The sequence below is a fragment of the Chiloscyllium plagiosum genome, unplaced genomic scaffold (genome assembly GCF_037043375.1).
Source record: "Chiloscyllium plagiosum isolate Xiang-an unplaced genomic scaffold, Cpla_swu_hap1 HiC_scaffold_44, whole genome shotgun sequence".
Taxonomy (NCBI): domain Eukaryota; kingdom Metazoa; phylum Chordata; class Chondrichthyes; order Orectolobiformes; family Hemiscylliidae; genus Chiloscyllium; species Chiloscyllium plagiosum.
In genome coordinates, this window is record NW_028270182.1 from 4,481,678 (window position 1) to 4,500,451 (window position 18,774).

The 18,774-nt window shown below is 61.2% G+C and overlaps 1 protein-coding gene across 1 annotated transcript in view; it reads right to left on the minus strand.

Moving 5' to 3' along the window:
• LOC148136863 (uncharacterized) overlaps positions 1-18,774 on the minus strand; it is a 70,573-nt gene that overhangs the window by 27,829 nt on the left and 23,970 nt on the right. The window contains exons 5-6 of the mRNA XM_087982837.1: positions 15,695-15,739; positions 3,297-3,359 (exon numbers count right to left, since the gene is read on the minus strand). Of these exons, the coding sequence (XP_087838963.1) occupies positions 3,297-3,359; positions 15,695-15,739 (108 nt within the window). The remainder of the gene's footprint in view (positions 1-3,296; positions 3,360-15,694; positions 15,740-18,774) is intronic.

Sequence of the window (18,774 nt, forward strand, 5' to 3'; positions counted from 1 at the left end):
ACCGACTCCCACAGCTACCTGGATTACACCTCTTCCCACCCTACCTCTGGCAAAAATGCCATCCCGTATTCCCAATTCCTCCGCCTCCGCCGTATCTGCTCCCAGGAGGACCAGTTCCACCACAGAACACACCAGATGGCCTCCTTCTTTAGAGACCACAATTTCCCTTCCCACGTGGTTTAAGATGCCCTCCAACGCATCACGTCCACATCCCGCACCTCCGCCCTCAGACCCCACCTCTCCAACCGTAAGAAGGACAGAACGCCCCTGGTGATCACCTTCCACCCTACCAACCTTCACATAAACCAAATCATCCGCCGACATTTCCGCCACCTCCAAACAGACCCCACCACCAGGGATATATTTCCCTCCCCACCCTTTCCGCCTTCCGCAAAGACCGTTCCCTCCGTGACTACCTGGTCAGGTCCACGCCCCCCTACGACCCACCCTCACATCCTGGCACCTTCCCCTGCCACCGCAAGAACTGTAAAACCTGCGCCCACACCTCCTCCCTCACCTCCATCCAAGGCCCTAAAGGAGCCTTCCACATCCATCAAAGTTTTACCTGCACATCCACTAATATCATCTATTGTATCCGTTGCTCCCGATGCGGTCTCCTCTACATTGGGGAGACTGGGCGCCTCCTCGCAGAGCGCTTTAGAGAACATCTCCGGGACACCCGCACCAATCAACCAAACCGCCCCGTGGCCCAACATTTCAACTCCCCCTCCCACTGCCGAGGATATGGAGGTCCTGGGCCTCCTTCACTGCCGTTCCCTCACCACCAGACGCCTGGAGGAAGAACGCCTCATCTTCCACCTCGGAACACTTCAATCTCAGGGCATCAATGTGGACTTCACCAGTTTCCTCATTCCGCCCCCCCCCCTCACCTTACCCCAGTTCCAACCTTCCAGCTCAGCATCGTACCCATGACCTGCCTATCTCCCTTCCCTCCTATCCACTCCACCCTCCTCTCTGACCTATCACCTTCATCCCCACCCCCACTCACCTATTGCACTCACAGCTACCTTCTCCCCAGCCCCACCCCCCTCCCATTTAACTCTCCCACCCCGGAGGCTCCGAGCCTCATTCCTTATGAAGGACTTTTGCCCGAAACATCGATTCTCCTGCTGCTCAGATGCTGCCTGACCTGCTCTGCATTTTCAGCACCACACTCTCGACACTGCCTCAGCACTGACCCTCCCACAGTGTGACACTCCCTCAGCACTGACCCTCCCACAGTGCGGCGTTCCCTCAGCACTGACCCTCTGACAGAGCGGCGTTCCCTCAGCACTGACCCTCTAACAGTGTGACACTCCCTCAGCACTGACCCTCTAACAGTGCGGCACTCCCTCAGCACTGACCCTCCCACAGTGCGGCACTCCCTCAGCACTGACTCTCCCACAGTGCTGCACTCCCTCAGCACTGACCCTCCAACAGTGTGACACTCCCTCAGCATTGACCCTCCGACAGTGCGGCACTCCCTCAGCACTGACCCTCTGACAGTGCGGCACTCTCTCAGTACTGACCCTCCGACAGTGCGGCACTCCCTCAGCACTGACCCTCCGACAGTGCCCACTCCCTCAGCACTGACCCTCCGACAGTGCGGCACTCTCTCAGCACTGATCCTTTGACAGTGCGGTGCTCCCTCAGCACTGACCCTCCGACAGTGCCCACTCCCTCAGCACTGACCCTCCGAAAGTGCGGCGCTCCCTCAGCACTGACCCTCCGACAGTGCGGCACTCCCTCAGCACTGACCCTCCGACAGTGCCCACTCCCTCAGCACTGACCCTCCGACAGTGCGGCACTCTCTCAGCACTGATCCTTTGACAGTGCGGTGCTCCCTCAGCACTGACCCTCCGACAGTGCCCACTCCCTCAGCACTGACCCTCCGACAGTGCGGCGCTCCCTCAGCACTGACCCTCCGACAGTGCGGCACTCCCTCAGCACTGACCCTCTGACAGTGCGGCACTCCCTCAGCACTGACCCTCCGACAGTGCGGCACACCCTCAGCACTGACCCTCCGACAGTGCGGCACTCCCTCAGCACTGACCCTCTGACAGTGCGGCACTCCCTCAGCACTGACCCTCCGACAGTGCCCACTCCCTCAGCACTGACCCTCCGACAGTGCGGCACTCTCTCAGCACTGATCCTTCGACAGTGCGGTGCTCCCTCAGCACTGACCTCCGACAGTGCCCACTCCCTCAGCACTGACCCTCCGACAGTGCGGCACTCCCTCTGCACTGACCCTCCGACAGTGCGGCACTCCCTCAGCACTGACCCTCTGACAGTGCGGCACTCCCTCAGCACTGACCCTCTGACAGTGCGGCACTCCCTCAGCACTGACCCTCCGACAGTGCCCACTCCCTCAGCACTGACCCTCCGACAGTGCGGCACTCCCTCAGCACTGATCCTTCGACAGAGCGGAACTCCCTCAGCACTGGCCCTCCGACAGAGTGGAGCTCCCTCAGCACTGACCCTCCGACAGTGCGACGCTCCCTCAGCACTGACCCTCCCACAGTGCGGCACTCCCTCAGCACTGACCCTCCCACAGTGCGGCACTCCCTCAGTACTGACCCTCCGACAGTGCGGCACTCCCTCAGCACTGACCCTCCCACAGTGCGGCACTCCCTCAGCACTGATCCTTCGACAGAGCGGAACTCCCTCAGCACTGGCCCTCCGACAGAGTGGAACTCCCTCAGCACTGGCCCTCCGACAGAGCGGAACTCCCTCAGCACTGGCCCTCCGACAGAGCAGAGCTCCCTCAGCACTGTCCCTCCGGCAGTGCACCCTCCCTCAGTGCTGACCCTCTGACAGTGCTGTGTTTTTAAATTTTAAACTTTAAACACCTCTTTACAGCTGTAGGAGGAGAACAAATATAGTCCTGCTTAGCCACCCCCCACCCCTCTGCGCTGACTCAAACAGGGGTATGATAGCGAGAGCAGTGATTCGGACGGCTACAGTTTGGTGTCACTTCAATATTGTGGCTGGGGGTGCAGTTTCTGTACAAACAGAACATAATGTTATTGCTGAGGGACATTTAAAAGGCATCTGGATCAGTGCGAAGGGTTCAGAGATGTCTGGGGTAAATGGGACTAGATCAGTTTAGGATATCTGGTCAGCACAAGGTTTGTTTCCATGCTGGATATCTCTATGACTATGACTGTACCTCGGTGAGAAATGGGAAGAGATCATTGATGGGTCCTGAGAGATTCCCGTGGTAATGGAGTGGGGGGAAACTGGGTGCAATCTCACAGACTAAGCCGGAGTGAGAGTCAATCCTGGAACGTAGTTACCTGCTTTCCGTTTATTTCGAACAATTTGGATCGAGCCTTCCCCTTCCAGCAGGGGGTAGCGAGCTGTCAGAAAGGCACAGAGAAAGGAAGGGGTCAGGAGCATTGTTCCCTTACTGTAACAGCCAGTGTCAGCCCTCAGTCCTGGCAGGGGGTGCAGGGGTTCAATTGGCTGCTCAACATCCACATCCTCATCCTCATGGGTCTCCTAACCCAACCCCAGATCCAGCTCAACCCCAAACCCAACTCCATGAAATCTCAGCACTCCCGCACTCGGACACCGACCCCACATGACTCAAACTCTTACCTCACACAATGCGAGCCAAACCCCAACCCCCCCCCCCCCAACTCTCCAAAACCCTGACCCCAAACCCCGACCCCCAAACCCCGACCCCAAACCCCGACCCCAAACCCCGACTGTACCCCAACCCCTAAAACCCGATTGTACCCCAACCCCTAAAACCCGATTGTACCCCGACTCCAAACACCGATTGTATCCCGACCCCCAAACCCCCATAACCAAACCCCGACTGTACCCCGACCCCCAAACCCCGACTGTACCCCAACCCCTAAAACCCGATTGTACCCCAACCCCTAAAACCCGATTGTACCCCGACTCCAAACACCGATTGTATCCCGACCCCCAAACCCCGACTGTACCCCAACCCCTAAAACCCGACTGTACCCCGACCCCCAAACCGACCCCAAACCCTGACTGTACCCTGACCCCCAAACCCCGACTGTACCCCGACAACAAACCCTGACTGTACCCCGACCCCCAAACCCCGACTGTACCCCGACCCCCAAACCCCAACCCCGACTGGACCCCGACCCCCAAACCCCGACTGTACTCCGACCCCTAAAACCCGATTGTACCCCGACTCCAAACACCGATTGTATCCCGACCCCCAAACCCCCAACACCAAACCCCGACTGTACCCCGACCCCTAAAACCTGACTGTACCCCGACCCCCAAACCCGACCCCAAACCCTGACTGTACCCCGACCCCCAAACCCGACCCCAAACCCTGACTGTACCCTGACCCCCAAACCCCGACTGTACCCCGACAACAAACCCTGACTGTACCCCGACCCCCAAACCCCGACCCCAAACCCCGACTGTACCCCGACAACAAACCCTGACTGTACCCCGACCCCCAAACCCCGACCCCAAACCCCAACTGTACACCGACAACAAACCCGTCTGTACCCCGACCCCAAACCCCAACTGTACACCGACAACAAACCCGTCTGTACCCCGACCCCCAAACCCCGACCCCAAACCCCAACTGTACACCGACAACAAACCCGTCTGTACCCCGACCCCCAAACCCCGACCCCAAACCCCAACTGTACACCGACAACAAACCCGTCTGTACCCCGACCCCCAAACCCCGACCCCAAACCCCAACTGTACACCGACAACAAACCCGTCTGTACCCCGACCCCCAAACCCCGACCCCAAACCCCAACTGTACACCGACAACAAACCCGTCTGTACCCCGACCCCCAAACCCCGACCCCAAACCCCGACTGTACCCCGACAACAAACCCTGACTGTACCCCGACCCCCAAACCCCGACTGTACCCCGACCCCCAAACCCCGACTATACTCCGACAACAAACCCGTTTGTACCCCGACCCCCAAACTCCGACTGTACCCTGACCCCCAAACCCGACCCCAAATCCCGATTGTACCCCGACCCCTAAACCCGACCCCAAACTCCGACTGCAGCCCGACCCCCAAACCCGGCCCCAAACTCCGACTGTACCCCGACCCCCAAACCCGACCCCAAACCCCGACTGTACCCCGACCCCCAAACCCCAACCCCAAACCCCGACTGTACCCCGACCCCCAAACCCCGGCCCAAACCCCGACTGTACTCCGACCCCCAAACCTGACTGTACCCCGATCCCCGAACCCCGACTGTACCCCGACCCCCAAAACATGACCCCAAACCCCGACTGTACCCCGACCCCCAAAACCCACTCCCAAACTCAGACTGTACCCCGAACCCCAACGACTCCCAAACCCCGATCCCCCCACCAACTCCAAAACCCCGACCCCCAAACCATGACTGTACCCCGACCCCCAAAACCCACCCCAAACTCCGACTGTACCCCGAACCCCGACGACTCCCAAACCCTGACCCCCCACTCACTCCTAAAGCCCGACCCCAAACCCCGACTGTACCCCGACCCCCAAACCCTGACTGTACCCCGACCCCCAAAACCCACCCCCAAACTCTGACTGTACCCCGAACCCCGACGACTCCCAAACCCTGACCCCCCACTAACTCCAAAAGCCCGAACCCAAACCCCGACTGTACCCCAACCCCGACGACCCCAAACCGCAACCCCCAATCTCTCCAAAACCCCGATCCCAAACCTCAACCCCAAACCCCGACTGTACCCCGAACCCAAACCCTGACTGTACCCCGACCCCCAAAACCCCGACCCCAATCCCTGACTGTACCCTGACCCCCAAAACCCGACCCCAAACCCCGAATGTTCCCCGACCCCAAAGCCTCGACCCCAAACCCCAACTGTACCCCGACCCCCAAACCCAACCCCAAATCCCGACTGTACCCCGACTCCCAAACTCCGACCCCAAACCCCGACCCCCAAACCCCAACTGTAACACGACCCCCAAAACCCGACCCCAAACCCCTGACTGTACCCTGACCCCCAAATCCCCAAACCCAAACCCCGACTATACCCCGACCCCCAAAACCCCGACTCCCAAAACCCCGACCCCCAAAACCCCAACCCCAAACCCTGACTGTACCCCGACCCTAAAACCCAACTATACCCCGACCCCCAAAACCCCGACTGTACCCCGACACCCAAACCCCGACCTCAAACCCCGACTCCCAAAACCCCGACCCCCAAACCCCGACCCCCAAACCCCAACCCCCAAACCCCAACTGTACCACGACCCCCAAAACCCGACCCCAAACCCCGACTGTACCCCGACCCCCAAATCCCCAAACCCAAACCCTGACTGTACCCCGACCCCAAAACCCGACTATACACCGACCCCCAAACCCCGACCCCAAACCCCGACTCCCAAAACCCCGACAGTACCCCGACCCCCAAACCCTGACCCCAAACCCTGACTGTACCCTGAACCCCGACGGCCCCCAAACCCGGACTCCCCCACTCTCTCCAAACCCCAACTGTATCCCAAACCCCGACCCCTAACACCCGACTGTACACCGACCACAAACTCCAATGACCCCCAAACCCCGACCACGACCCCCAAACCCCGACCCCAAACCCCGACTGCACCCCGAACCCCGACGACCCCCAAACCCCAACTCCCAACTCTCTCCAAAACCCCGACCCCAAACCCTGACTGTACCCCGACCCCCAAAACCCGCTCCCCAAAATCCCGACCCCCAAAACCCAACCCCCAAAAACCCCAAACCAAGACGACCCCCAAATCCAAACCCCCCACTCTCTCCAAAACCCTGACCCCAAACCCCAACTGTACCCCAACCCCCAAAACCCCGGCCCCCCACTTTATCCAAAACCCCAAACCCTGACCCCCAAACCCCAACCCCCAAACCCCAACCCCCAAACCCCAACCCCCAAACCCCAACTGTACCCCGACAACAAACCCGTTTGTACCCCGACTCCCAAACTCCGACTGTACCCTGACCCCCAAACCCTACCCCAAATCCCGATTGTACCCCGACCCCCAAACCCGACCCCAAACCCCGACTGTACCCCGACCCCCAAACCTGACCCCAAACCCCGACTGTACCCCGACCCCCAAACCCCGACCCCAAACCCCAACTGTACCACGACCCCCAAACCCCGACCCCCAAACCTGACCATACCCCGACCCCCAAACCTGACCCCAAACTCCGATTGTACCTCGACCCCCGAACCCCAACTGTACCCCGACCCCCAAACCTGACCGTACCCCGACCCCCAAACCCCGACTGTACCCCGACCCCCAAACCCTGACTGTACCCCGACCCCCAAAACCCACCCCCAAACTCAGACTGTACCCCGAACCCCGACGACTCCCAAACCCTGACACCCCACACACTCCAAAAGCCCAACCCCAAACCCCGACTGTACCCCGACCCCCAAACCCTGACTGTACCCCGACCCCCAAAACCCACCCCCAAACTCTGACTGTACCCCGAACACCGACGACTCCCAAACCCTGACCCCCCACTCACTCCAAAAGCCGGACCCCAGACCGCGACTGTACCCCCACCCCCAAACCCTGACTGTACCCTGACCCCCAAACCCCGACTGTACCCCGACCCCCAAAACCCGCTCCCCAAAATCCCGACCCCCAAAACCCAACCCCCAAAAACCCCAAACCAAGACGACCCCCAAATTCAAACCCCCCACTCTCCAAAACCCCGACCCCAAACCCCAACTGTACCCCAACCCCCAAAACCCCGGCCCCCCACTTTATCCAAAACCCCAAACCCTGAACCCCCAAACCCCAACCCCCAAACCCCAACCCCCAAACCCCAACTGTACCCCGACAACAAACCCGTTTGTACCCCGACTCCCAAAACCCCGACCGTACCCCGACCCCCAAACCCTGACCCCAAACCCTGACTGTACCCTGAACCCCGACGGCCCCCAAACCCGGACTCCCCCACTCTCTCCAAACCCCAACTGTATCCCAAACCCCGACCCTAACACCCGACTGTACACCGACCACAAACTCCAATGACCCCCAAACCCCGACCACGACCCCCAAACCCCGACCCCAAACCCCGACTGCACCCCGAACCCCGACGACCCCCAAACCCCAACTCCCAACTCTCTACAAAACCCCGACCCCAAACCCTGACTGTACCCCGACCCCCAAAACCCGCTCCCCAAAATCCCGACCCCCAAAACCCAACCCCCAAAAACCCCAAACCAAGACGACCCCCAAATCCAAACCCCCCACTCTCTCCAAAACCCCGACCCCAAACCCCAACTGTACCCCAACCCCCAAAACCCCGGCCCCCCACTTTATCCAAAACCCCAAACCCTGACCCCCAAACCCCAACCCCCAAACCCCAACCCCCAAACCCCAACTGTACCCCGACAACAAACCCGTTTGTACCCCGACCCCCAAACTCCGACTGTACCCTGACCCCCAAACCCTACCCCAAATCCCGATTGTACCCCGACCCCCAAACCCGACCCCAAACCCCGACTGTACCCCGACCCCCAGACCTGACCCCAAACCCGACTGTACCCCGACCCCCAAACCCCGACCCCAAACCCCAACTGTACCACGACCCCCAAACCCCGACCCCCAAACCTGACCATACCCCGACCCCCAAACCTGACCCCAAACTCCGATTGTACCTCGACCCCCGAACCCCGACTGTACCCCGACCCCCAAACCTGACCGTACTCCGACCCCCAAACCCCGACTGTACCCCGACCCCCAAACCCTGACTGTACCCCGACCCCCAAAACCCACCCCCAAACTCAGACTGTACCCCGAACCCCGACGACTCCCAAACCCTGACACCCCACACACTCCAAAAGCCCGACCCCAAACCCCGACTGTACCCCGACCCCCAAACCCTGACTGTACCCCGACCCCCAAAACCCACCCCCAAACTCTGACTGTACCCCAAACACCGACGACTCCCAAACCCTGACCCCCCACTCACTCCAAAAGCCCGACCCCAAACAGCGACTGTACCCCCACCCCCAAACCCCAACTGTACCACGACCCCCAAAACCCGACCCCAAACCCCGACTGTACCCCGACCCCCAAAACACCAAACCCAAACCCTGACTGTACCCTGACCCCAAAACCCGACTATACCCCGACCCCCAAAACCCCGACCCCCAAACCCCGAACCCAAACCCCGACCCCCAAAACCCCGACCCCCAAAACCCCGACCCCCAAACCCCAACTGTACCACGACCCCCAAACCCCGACCCCAAACGCCGACTGTACCCCAACCCCCAAAACCCCAAACCCAAACCCTGACTGTACCCAGACCCCAAAACCCGACTGTACCCCGACCCCCAAACCTGACCCCAAACCCCGACTGTACCCCAACCCCCAAACCCCGACCCCAAACTCCAACTGTACCCCGACCCCCAGACCCCGACCCCAAACTCCAACTGTACCCCGACCCCCAAACCTGACCATACCCCGACCCCCAAACCCGACCCCAAACTCCGATTGTACCTCGACCCCCGAACCCCGACAGTACCCCGACCCCCAAACCTGACTGTACCCCGACCCCCGACTGTACCCCGACCACCAAAACACGACCCCAAACCCCGACTGTACCCCGACCCCCAAACCTGACCGTACCCCGACACCCGAACCCCGACTGTACCCCGACCCTCAAAACACGACCCCAAACCCTGACTGTACCCCGACCCCCAAAACCCACTCCCAAACTCAGACTGTACCCCGGACCCGACGCTTCCCAAACCCCGACCCCTCCCACCAACTCCAAAACCCCGACCACAACCCCCGACAGTACCCCGACCCCCAAACCCTGACTGTACCCCGACCCCCAAACCCTGACTGTACCCCGACCCCCAAAACCCACCCCCAAACTCCGACTGTACCCCGAACCCTGACGACTCCCAAACCCTGACCCCCCACTCACTCCAAAAGCCCGACCCCAAACCGCGACTGTATCCCCACCCCCAAACCCTGACTGTACCCCGACCCCCAAACCCCGACTGTACCCCGACCCCCAAATCCCACCCCCAAACCCTGACTGTACCCCGACCCCCAAACCCCGACTGTACCCCGACCCCCAAATCCCACCCCCAAACTCCGACTGTACCCCGAACCCCGACGACTCCCAAACCCTCACCCCCCACTCACTCCAAAAGCCCGACCCCAAATCCCGACTGTACCGTGAGCCCCGACGACCCCCAAACCCCAACCCCAACCCCCCACTCTCTCCAAAACCCCAAACCTCGACTGTACCCCGACCCCCAAATCCCGTCCCTGTACCCCGAACCCAAAACCCCGAACCCAAACCCCGACTGTACCCCAACCCCGACGACCCCCAAATCCCAACCCCCACTCTCTCCAAAACCCCGATCCCAAACCTCAACCCCAAACCCCGACTGTACCCTGACCCCCAAAACCCCGACCCCAAAACCCCGACTGTAGCCCGACCCCAAACCCCAACTGTACCCCGACCCCCAAACCCCGACTCCCAAAACCCTGACCCCAAAACCCTGACCCCCAAACCCCAACTGTACCACGACCCCCAAAACCCGACCCCAAACCCTGACTGTACCCCGACCCCAAAACCCAACTATACCCCGACCCCCAAAACCTCAAACCCCAAATCCCAAACCCATCCCCGACCCCCAAAACCCCGACCCCCAAACCCCAACTGTACCCGGACCCCCAAAACCCCGACCCCAAACGCCGACTGTACCCCGACCCCCAAACCCAAACCCTGACTGTACCCCGATCCCCAAACCCCAACTGTACCCCGACCCCCAAACCCCGACTCCAAAAACCCTGACCCCCAAACCCCGACCCCCAAACCCCAACTGAACCACGACCCCCAAAACCCGACCTCAAACCCCGACTGTACCCGGACCCCCAAAACCCCGAACCCAAACCCTGACTGTACCCCGACCCCCAAACCCGACTACACCCGAACCCCCAAAACCCCGACCCCCAAACCCCGACTGTACCCCGACCCCCAAACCCAACCCCAAACCCCGACTGTAGCCCAACCCCAAACCCCAACTGTACCCCGACCCCCAAACCCAACCCCAAATCCCGACTGTACCCCGACCCCCAAACCCCGACTCCCAAAACCCTGACCCCCAAACCCTGACCCCCAAACCCCAACTGTACCACAACCCCCAAACCCCGACCCCAAACCCCGACTGTACCCCGACCCCCAAAACACCAAACCCAAACCCTGACTGTACCCCGACCCCAAAACCCGACTATACCCCGACCCCCAAAACCTCGACCCCCAAATCCAAAACCCCATCCCCGACCCCCAAACCCGACCCCAAACTCCGATTGTACCTCGACCCCCGAACCCCGACAGTACCCCGACCCCCAAACCTGACCGTACCCCGACCCCCGACTGTACCCCGACCACCAAAACACGACCCCAAACCCCAACTGTACCCCGACCCCCAAACCTGACTGTACCCCGACACCCGAACCCCGACTGTACCCCGACCCCCAAAACATGACCTCAACCCCTGACTGTACCCCAACCCCCAAAACCCACTCCCAAACTCAGACTGTACCCCGGACCCGACGCTTCCCAAACCCCGACCCCTCCCACCAACTCCAAAAGCCCGACCACAAACCCCGACAGTACCCCGACCCCCAAACCCTGACTGTACCCCGACCCACAAACCCTGACTGTACCCCGACCCCCAAACTCTGACTGTACCCCGACCCCCAAAACCCACCCCCAAACTCCGACTGTACCCCGAACCCTGACGACTCCCAAACCCTGACCCCCACTCACTCCAAAAGCCCGACCCCAAACCGCGACTGTACCCCCACCCCCAAACCCTGACTGTACCCCGACTCCCAAACCCCGACTGTACCCCGACCCCCAAAACCCACCCCCAACCTCCGACTGTACCCCGAACCCCGACGACTCCCAAACCCTCACCCCCCACTCACTCCAAAAGCCCGACCCCAAACCCCGACTGTACCGCGAGCCCCGATGACCCCCAAACCCCAACCCAACCCCCCACTCTCTCCAAAACCCCAAACCTCGACTGTACCCCGACCCCCAAATCCCGTCCCTGTACCCCGAACCCAAAACCCCGAACCCAAACCCCGACTGTACCCCAACCCCGATGACCCCCAAATCCCAACCCCCACTCTCTCCAAAACCCCGATCCCAAACCTCAACCCCAAACCCCGACTGTACCCTGACCCCCAAATCCCGACACCAAACCCCAACTGTACCCCGACCCCCAAACCCTGACGCCAAAACCTGACTGTACCCTGACCAAAACCCGACCCCAAACCCCGACTGTAGCCCGACCCCCAAACCCCAACTCCCAAAACCCTGACCCCAAAACCCTGACCCCCAAACCCCGACTGTACCCCGACCCCCAAAACACCAAACCCAAACCCTGACTGTACCCCGACCCCAAAACCCGACTATACCCCGACCCCCAAAACCTCGACCCCCAAATCCCAAACCCCATCCCCGACCCCCAAAACCCCGACCCCCAAACCCCAACTGTACCACGACCTCCAAACCCCGACCCCAAACGCCGACTGTACCCGACCCCCAAAACCCCAAACCCAAACCCTGACAGTACCCCGACCCCAAAACCCGACTGTACCCCGACCCCCAAAGCCCGACTCCCAAAACCCTGACCCCCAAACCCCGACCCCCAAACCCCAACTGAACCACGACCCCCAAAACCCGACCTCAAACCCTGACTGTACCCCGACCCCAAACCCCGACTGTACCCCGACCCCCAAAACCCCGAACCCAAACCCTGACTGTACCCCGACCCCCAAACCCGACTATACCCAAACCCCCAAAACCCTGACCCCTAAACCCCGACTGTACCCCGACCCCCAAACCCAACCCCAAACCCCGACTGTAGCCCGACCCCAAACCCCAACTGTACCCCGACCCCCAAACCCAACCCCAAATCCCGACTGTACCCCGACCCCCAAACCCCGACTCCCAAAACCCTGACCCCCAAACCCTGACCCCCAAACCCCAATTGTACTACGACCCCCTAAACCCGACCCCAAACCCCGACTGTACCCCGACCCCCAAAACCCGACCCCAAACCCTGACTGTACCCCGACCCCAAAACCCGACTATACCCCGACACCCAAAACCTCGACCCCCAAATCCCAAACCCCATCCCCGACCACCAAAACCCCGACCCCCAAACCCCAACTGTACCACGACCTCCAAACCCCGACCCCAAACGCCGACTGTACCCCGACCCCCAAAACCCCAAACCCAAACCCTGACTGTACCCCGACCCCAAAACCCGACTGTACCCCGACCCCCAAACCCGACTATACCCGAACCCCCAAAACCCCAACCCCCAAACCCCGACTGTACCCCGACCCCCAAACCCAACCCCAAACCCCGACTGTAGCCCGACCCCAAACCCCAACTGTACCCCGACCCCCAAACCCAACCCCAAATCCCGACTGTACCCTGACCCCCAAAACCCGACCCCAAACCCCGACTATACCCGGACCCCCAAAACCCCGAACCCAAACCCCGACTGTACCCGGACCCCCAAAACCCCGAACCCAAACCCTGACTATACCCGAACCCCCAAAACCCCGACCCCCAAATCCCAACTGTACCCCGACCCCCAAACCCCCACCCCAAACCCCGACTCCCAAAACCTCGACCCCCAAAACCCCGACTGTACCCCGACCCCCAAACCCTGACCCCAAACCCTGACTGTACCCTGAACCCTGACGGCCCCCAATCCCCGACCTCCCCACTCTCTCCAAACCCCAACTGTATCCCAAACCCCGACCCCCAAAACCCAACCCCTAACACCCGACTGTAGACCGACCACAAACCCCAATGACCCCCAGACCCCGACCCCGACCCCGACCCCGAAACCCTGACCCCAAACCCCAACTGTACCCCAAACCCCGACGACCCTTCAAACCCCGACCCCCCACTCTCTCCAAAACCCGACCCCAAATTCCAACTGTACCCCGAACCCCAAACCAAGACCCCGAACCCTGCCCCCAAAACCCCGACCCCCGAACCCCGACCCCCAACCCCCAAACCCCGTCCCCAAAACCCCCGACTTCAAAACCCCCGACCCCAAAACCCCGACCCCAAAACCCCTACTGTACCCCAACCCCGAACCCCGACGGCCCCCAAAACCCAAGCCCCCACTCTCTCCAAAACGCCGACCCCAAGCCCCGACCCCAAACCCCAAAACCCCGATTGTATCCCGACCCCCAAACCCCAACCCCAAACCCCGACTGTACCCCGACCCCCAAAACCCCGACCCCCAAAACCCAACCCCCAAAAACCCCAAACCAAGACGACCCCCAAATCCAAAACCCCCACTCTCTCCAAAACCCCGACCCCAAACCCCAACTGTACCCCTACCCCCAAAACCCCGGCCCCCCACTTTCTCCAAAACCCCGAACACCGGCCCCCAAACCCTGACCCCCAAACCCCGACCCCAAACCCCAACTGTACCCCAACCCCCAAAACCCCGGCCCCCCACTTTATCCAAAACCCCGAACCCCGGCTCCCAAACCCTGACCCCCAAACCCCAACCCCCAAACCCCGACTGTACCCCGAGCCTCGACGACCCCCAAACCCCGACCCCCAACTCTCTCCAAAACCCCGCCCCCAAACCGCGACTGTACCCCGACCCCCAAACCCCGCCCCCAAAACCCCGAACCCCGCCCGCAAACCCCGACCCCAAAACCCCGACCCCAAAACCCCGACCCCAAAACCCCGACCCCAAAACCTTACTGTACCCCGACCCCAAACCCCGACTGTACCCCAACCCCAATGACCCCTAAACCCAAACCCCCACTCTCTCCAAAATCCTGATCCCAAACCCCGACCCCAAACCTTGACTGTACCCCGACCCCAAACCCCAACACTACCCCGACCCCCAAAACCTCGACCCCAAACCCCAACTCTACCCCAAACCCCAAAACCCCGACCCCCAAACCCCAACTGTACCCCGACCCCGAACCCTGCCCCCAAAACCCCGACCCCCAAACCCCAACTGTACCCCAAACCCCGACGACCCCCCACTCTCTCCAAACCCCGACTGTACCCCGACCCCCAAACCCCGACCCCGAACACCGCCAAAACCCCGACCCCCAAACCCCCACCCCAAAACTCCCACCCCAAAACCCCCACCCCAAAACCCAGACGCCAAAACCGAGACCCCAAAACCCCTACTGTACCCTGACCCTAAACCCCGACGACCCCCAAACCCCAACCCCCCACTCTCTCCAAAACCCCGACCCCAAACCCCGACCCCAAACCCCAACCCCCCACTCTCTCCAAAACCCCGACCCCAAACCCCGACCCCAAACCCCGACCCCGACCCCGAACCCTGCCCCCAAAACCCCAAACCCCGACTGCGCCCCAAACCCCGACGACCCCCCACTCTCTCCAAAACCATGACCCTAAGCCCAAACTGTACTCCAACCCCAAACCCCGATTGTACCCCGACCCCCGAACCCCACGCCCTCGCCCTCCCCTACTCCCCAAACCTGGACCCTTCGATGAGTGAATCACAGAGATCTGCAGCTCCTCAGTAGTTCTGACTGACGGGAATCTCCAGACAGACGGGGAACTTGCTGAGGATTATTGTAACAAGCCTCGTCCCTGCCGACCCCATCACTGCCACCTATACTGTCCTCACAATCCCATAACAACACCAGCGTAGATACCTACTGGTCGTGATGTATCCCTTCACTGGACGGAACATCACAGCATGGTCTGTGTAAACAGGGAATAAAGGCATTAATACTCTCTTGAACAAACCTTTCCACTTCATAAACAACAATACGCAAAACAAAGAACAAAGAAAGTTACAGCCCAGGAACACGCCCTTCAGCACTCCAAGCCTGCGCCAATCCAGATCCTCGATCTAAGCCTGCTACCTATTTTCTGAGGGTCTGTCCATTCATGTATCTGTCGAGATATATCTTAAATGGGGCTATCATTCCCACTTACCAGGAATAGGGGGTGGGGTTTGGGGAGGGGGGGGAGTAGAGGCAGGAATGATAGCATCATTTATGATGTATTTAAAATAAACCCTTTGTTCCCAAACTCTCACCCTCTACTGATCATATAAACTCTTCAGCATTACAGCACAGCACTCTGGAAAACTGCCCAACAGCCCCTCAGAAAGTAATGTCGAGGATACGCACTGAGGGAGTGGGCACTGTCGGAGGGTCAGTGCTGAGGGAGTGGGCACTGTCGGAGGGTCAGTGCTGAGGGAGCACTGCACTGTCAGAGGGTCAGTGCTGAGGGAGTGGGCACTGTCGGAGGGTCAGTGCTGAGGGAGCACTGCACTGTCAGAGGGTCAGTGCTGAGGAAGCACCGTACTGTCAGACGGTCAGCGCTGAGGGGGTGGGCACTGTCGGAGGGTCAGTGCTGAGGGAGTGGGCACTGTTGGAGGGTCAGTGGTGAGGGAGCACTGCACTGTCGGAGGGTCAGTGCTGAGGGAGTGAGCACTGTCGGAGGGTCAGCGCTGAGGGAGTGGGCACTGTCGGAGGGTCAGTGCTGAGGGATTGCTGCACTGTCGGAGGGTCAGTGCTGAGGGAGTGCCGCACTGTCGGAAGGTCAGTGCTGAGGGAGTGGGCACTGTCGGAGGGTCAGTGCTGAGGGAGTGCTGCACTGTCGGAGGGTCAGTCCTGAGGGAGTGCCGCACTGTCGGAGGGTCAGTGCTGAGGGAGTGCCGCACTGTCGGATGGTCAGTGCTGGAGAGTGCCGTACTGTCGTATGGTCAGTGCTGAGGGAGTGCCGCACTGTAGGAGGGTCAGTGCTAAGGGAGCGCCGCACTGTCAGAGGGTCAGTGCTGAGGGAGTGAGCACTGTTGGAGGGTCAGTGCTGAGGGAACGCCACACTGTCAGAGGGTCAGCGCTGAGGGAGTGGGCACTGTTGGAGGGTCAGTGCTGAGGGAGCGCTGCACTGTCGGAGGGTCAGTGCTGAGGGAGTGCCGCTCTGTCGGAGGGTCAGTGCTGAGGGAGTGCCGCACTGTCGGATGGTCAGTGCTGAGGGAGTGCCGCTCTGTCGGAGGGTCAGTGCTGAGGGAGTGCCGCACTGTCGGAGGGTCAGTGCTGAGGGAGCGCCGCACTGTCGGAGGGTCAGCGCTGAGGGAGTGGGCACTGTCGGAGGGTCAGCGCTGAGGGAGCGCCAAACTGTCAGAGAGTCAGTGCTGCGAGAGCTGGTGCTGTCGGAAGGTCAGTGCTGAGGGAGCACCGCACTATCGGAGGGTCAGTGCTGAGGGAACGCCGCACTGTCGGAGGGTCAGTGCTGAGGGAGCACCGCACTGTCGGAGGGTCAGTGCTGAGGGAACGCCGCACTGTCGGAGGGTTAGTGCTGAGGGAGTGCTACACTGTCGGAGGGTCACTGCTGAGGGAGTGCCGCACTGTTGGCGGGTCAGTGCTGTGGGAGAGGACTCTGTCGGAGGGTCAGTGCTGAGGGAGAGGGCACTGTCAGAGGGTCAGTGCTGAGGGAGTGGCCATGATCGGAGGGTCAGTGCTGAGGGAGTGAGCACTGTCGGAGGGTCAGTGCTGACGGAGTGAGCACTGTCGGAGGGTCAGTGCTGAGGGAGCGCCGCACTATCGGAGGGTCCGTGCTGAAGGAGCGCCGCACTGTCGGAGGGTTAGTGCTGAGGGAGTGCCGCACTGTCGGAGGGTCAGTGCTGAGGGAGCAGGCACTGTCAGAGGGTCAGTGCTGAGGGAGCGCCGCACTGTCGGAGGGTCAGTGCTGAGGGAGTGCCGCACTGTCGGAGGGTCAGTGCTGAGGGAGCAGGCACTGTGGGAGGGTCAGTGCTGAGGGAGTGCCGCACTGTCGGAGGGTCAGTGCTGAGGGAATGCCGCACCGTTGGAGGGTCAGTGCTGAGGGAGTGGGCACTGTCGGAGAGTTCAGTGCTGAGGGAGTGCTGCACTGTCGGAGGGTCAGTGCTGAGGGAGTGCCGCACTGTCGGAGGGACAATGCTGAGGGAGTGGGCACTGTTGGAGGGTCAGTGCTGAGGGAGCACTGCACTGTCGGAGGGTCAGTGCTGAGGGAGTGAGCACTGTCGGAGGGTCAGCGCTGAGGGAGTGGGCACTGTCGGAGGGTCAGTGCTGAGGGAGTGCCGCACTGTCGGAGGGTCAGTGCTGAGGGAGTGCTGCACTGTCGGAGGGTCAGTGCTGAGGGAGTGCCGCACTGTCGGATGGTCAGTGCTGGAGAGTGCCGTACTGTCGTATGGTCAGTGCTGAGGGAGTGCCGCACTGTCGGAGGGTCAGTGCTAAGGGAGCGCCGCACTGTCAGAGGGTCAGTGCTGAGGGAGTGAGCACTGTTGGAGGGTCAGTGCTGAGGGAGTGCCACACTGTCAGAGGGTCAGCGCTGAGGGAGTGGGCACTGTTGGAGGGTCAGTGCTGAGGGAGCGCTGCACTGTCGGTGGGTCAGTGCTGAGGGAGCGCCGCACTGTCGGAGGGTCAGCGCTGAGGGAGTGGGCACTGTCGGAGGGTCAGTGCTGAGGGAGCGCCAAACTGTCAGAGAGTCAGTGCTGCGAGAGCTGGTGCTGTCGGAAGGTCAGTGCTGAGGGAGCACCGCACTGTCGGAGGGTCAGTGCTGAGGGAACGCCGCACTGTCGGAGGGTCAGTGCTGAGGGAGCACCGCACTGTCGGAGGGTCAGTGCTGAGGGAACGCCGCACTGTCGGAGGGTTAGTGCTGAGGGAGTGCTACACTGTCGGAGGGTCACTGCTGAGGGAGTGCCGCACTTTTGGCGGGTCAGTGCTGTGGGAGAGGACTCTGTCGGA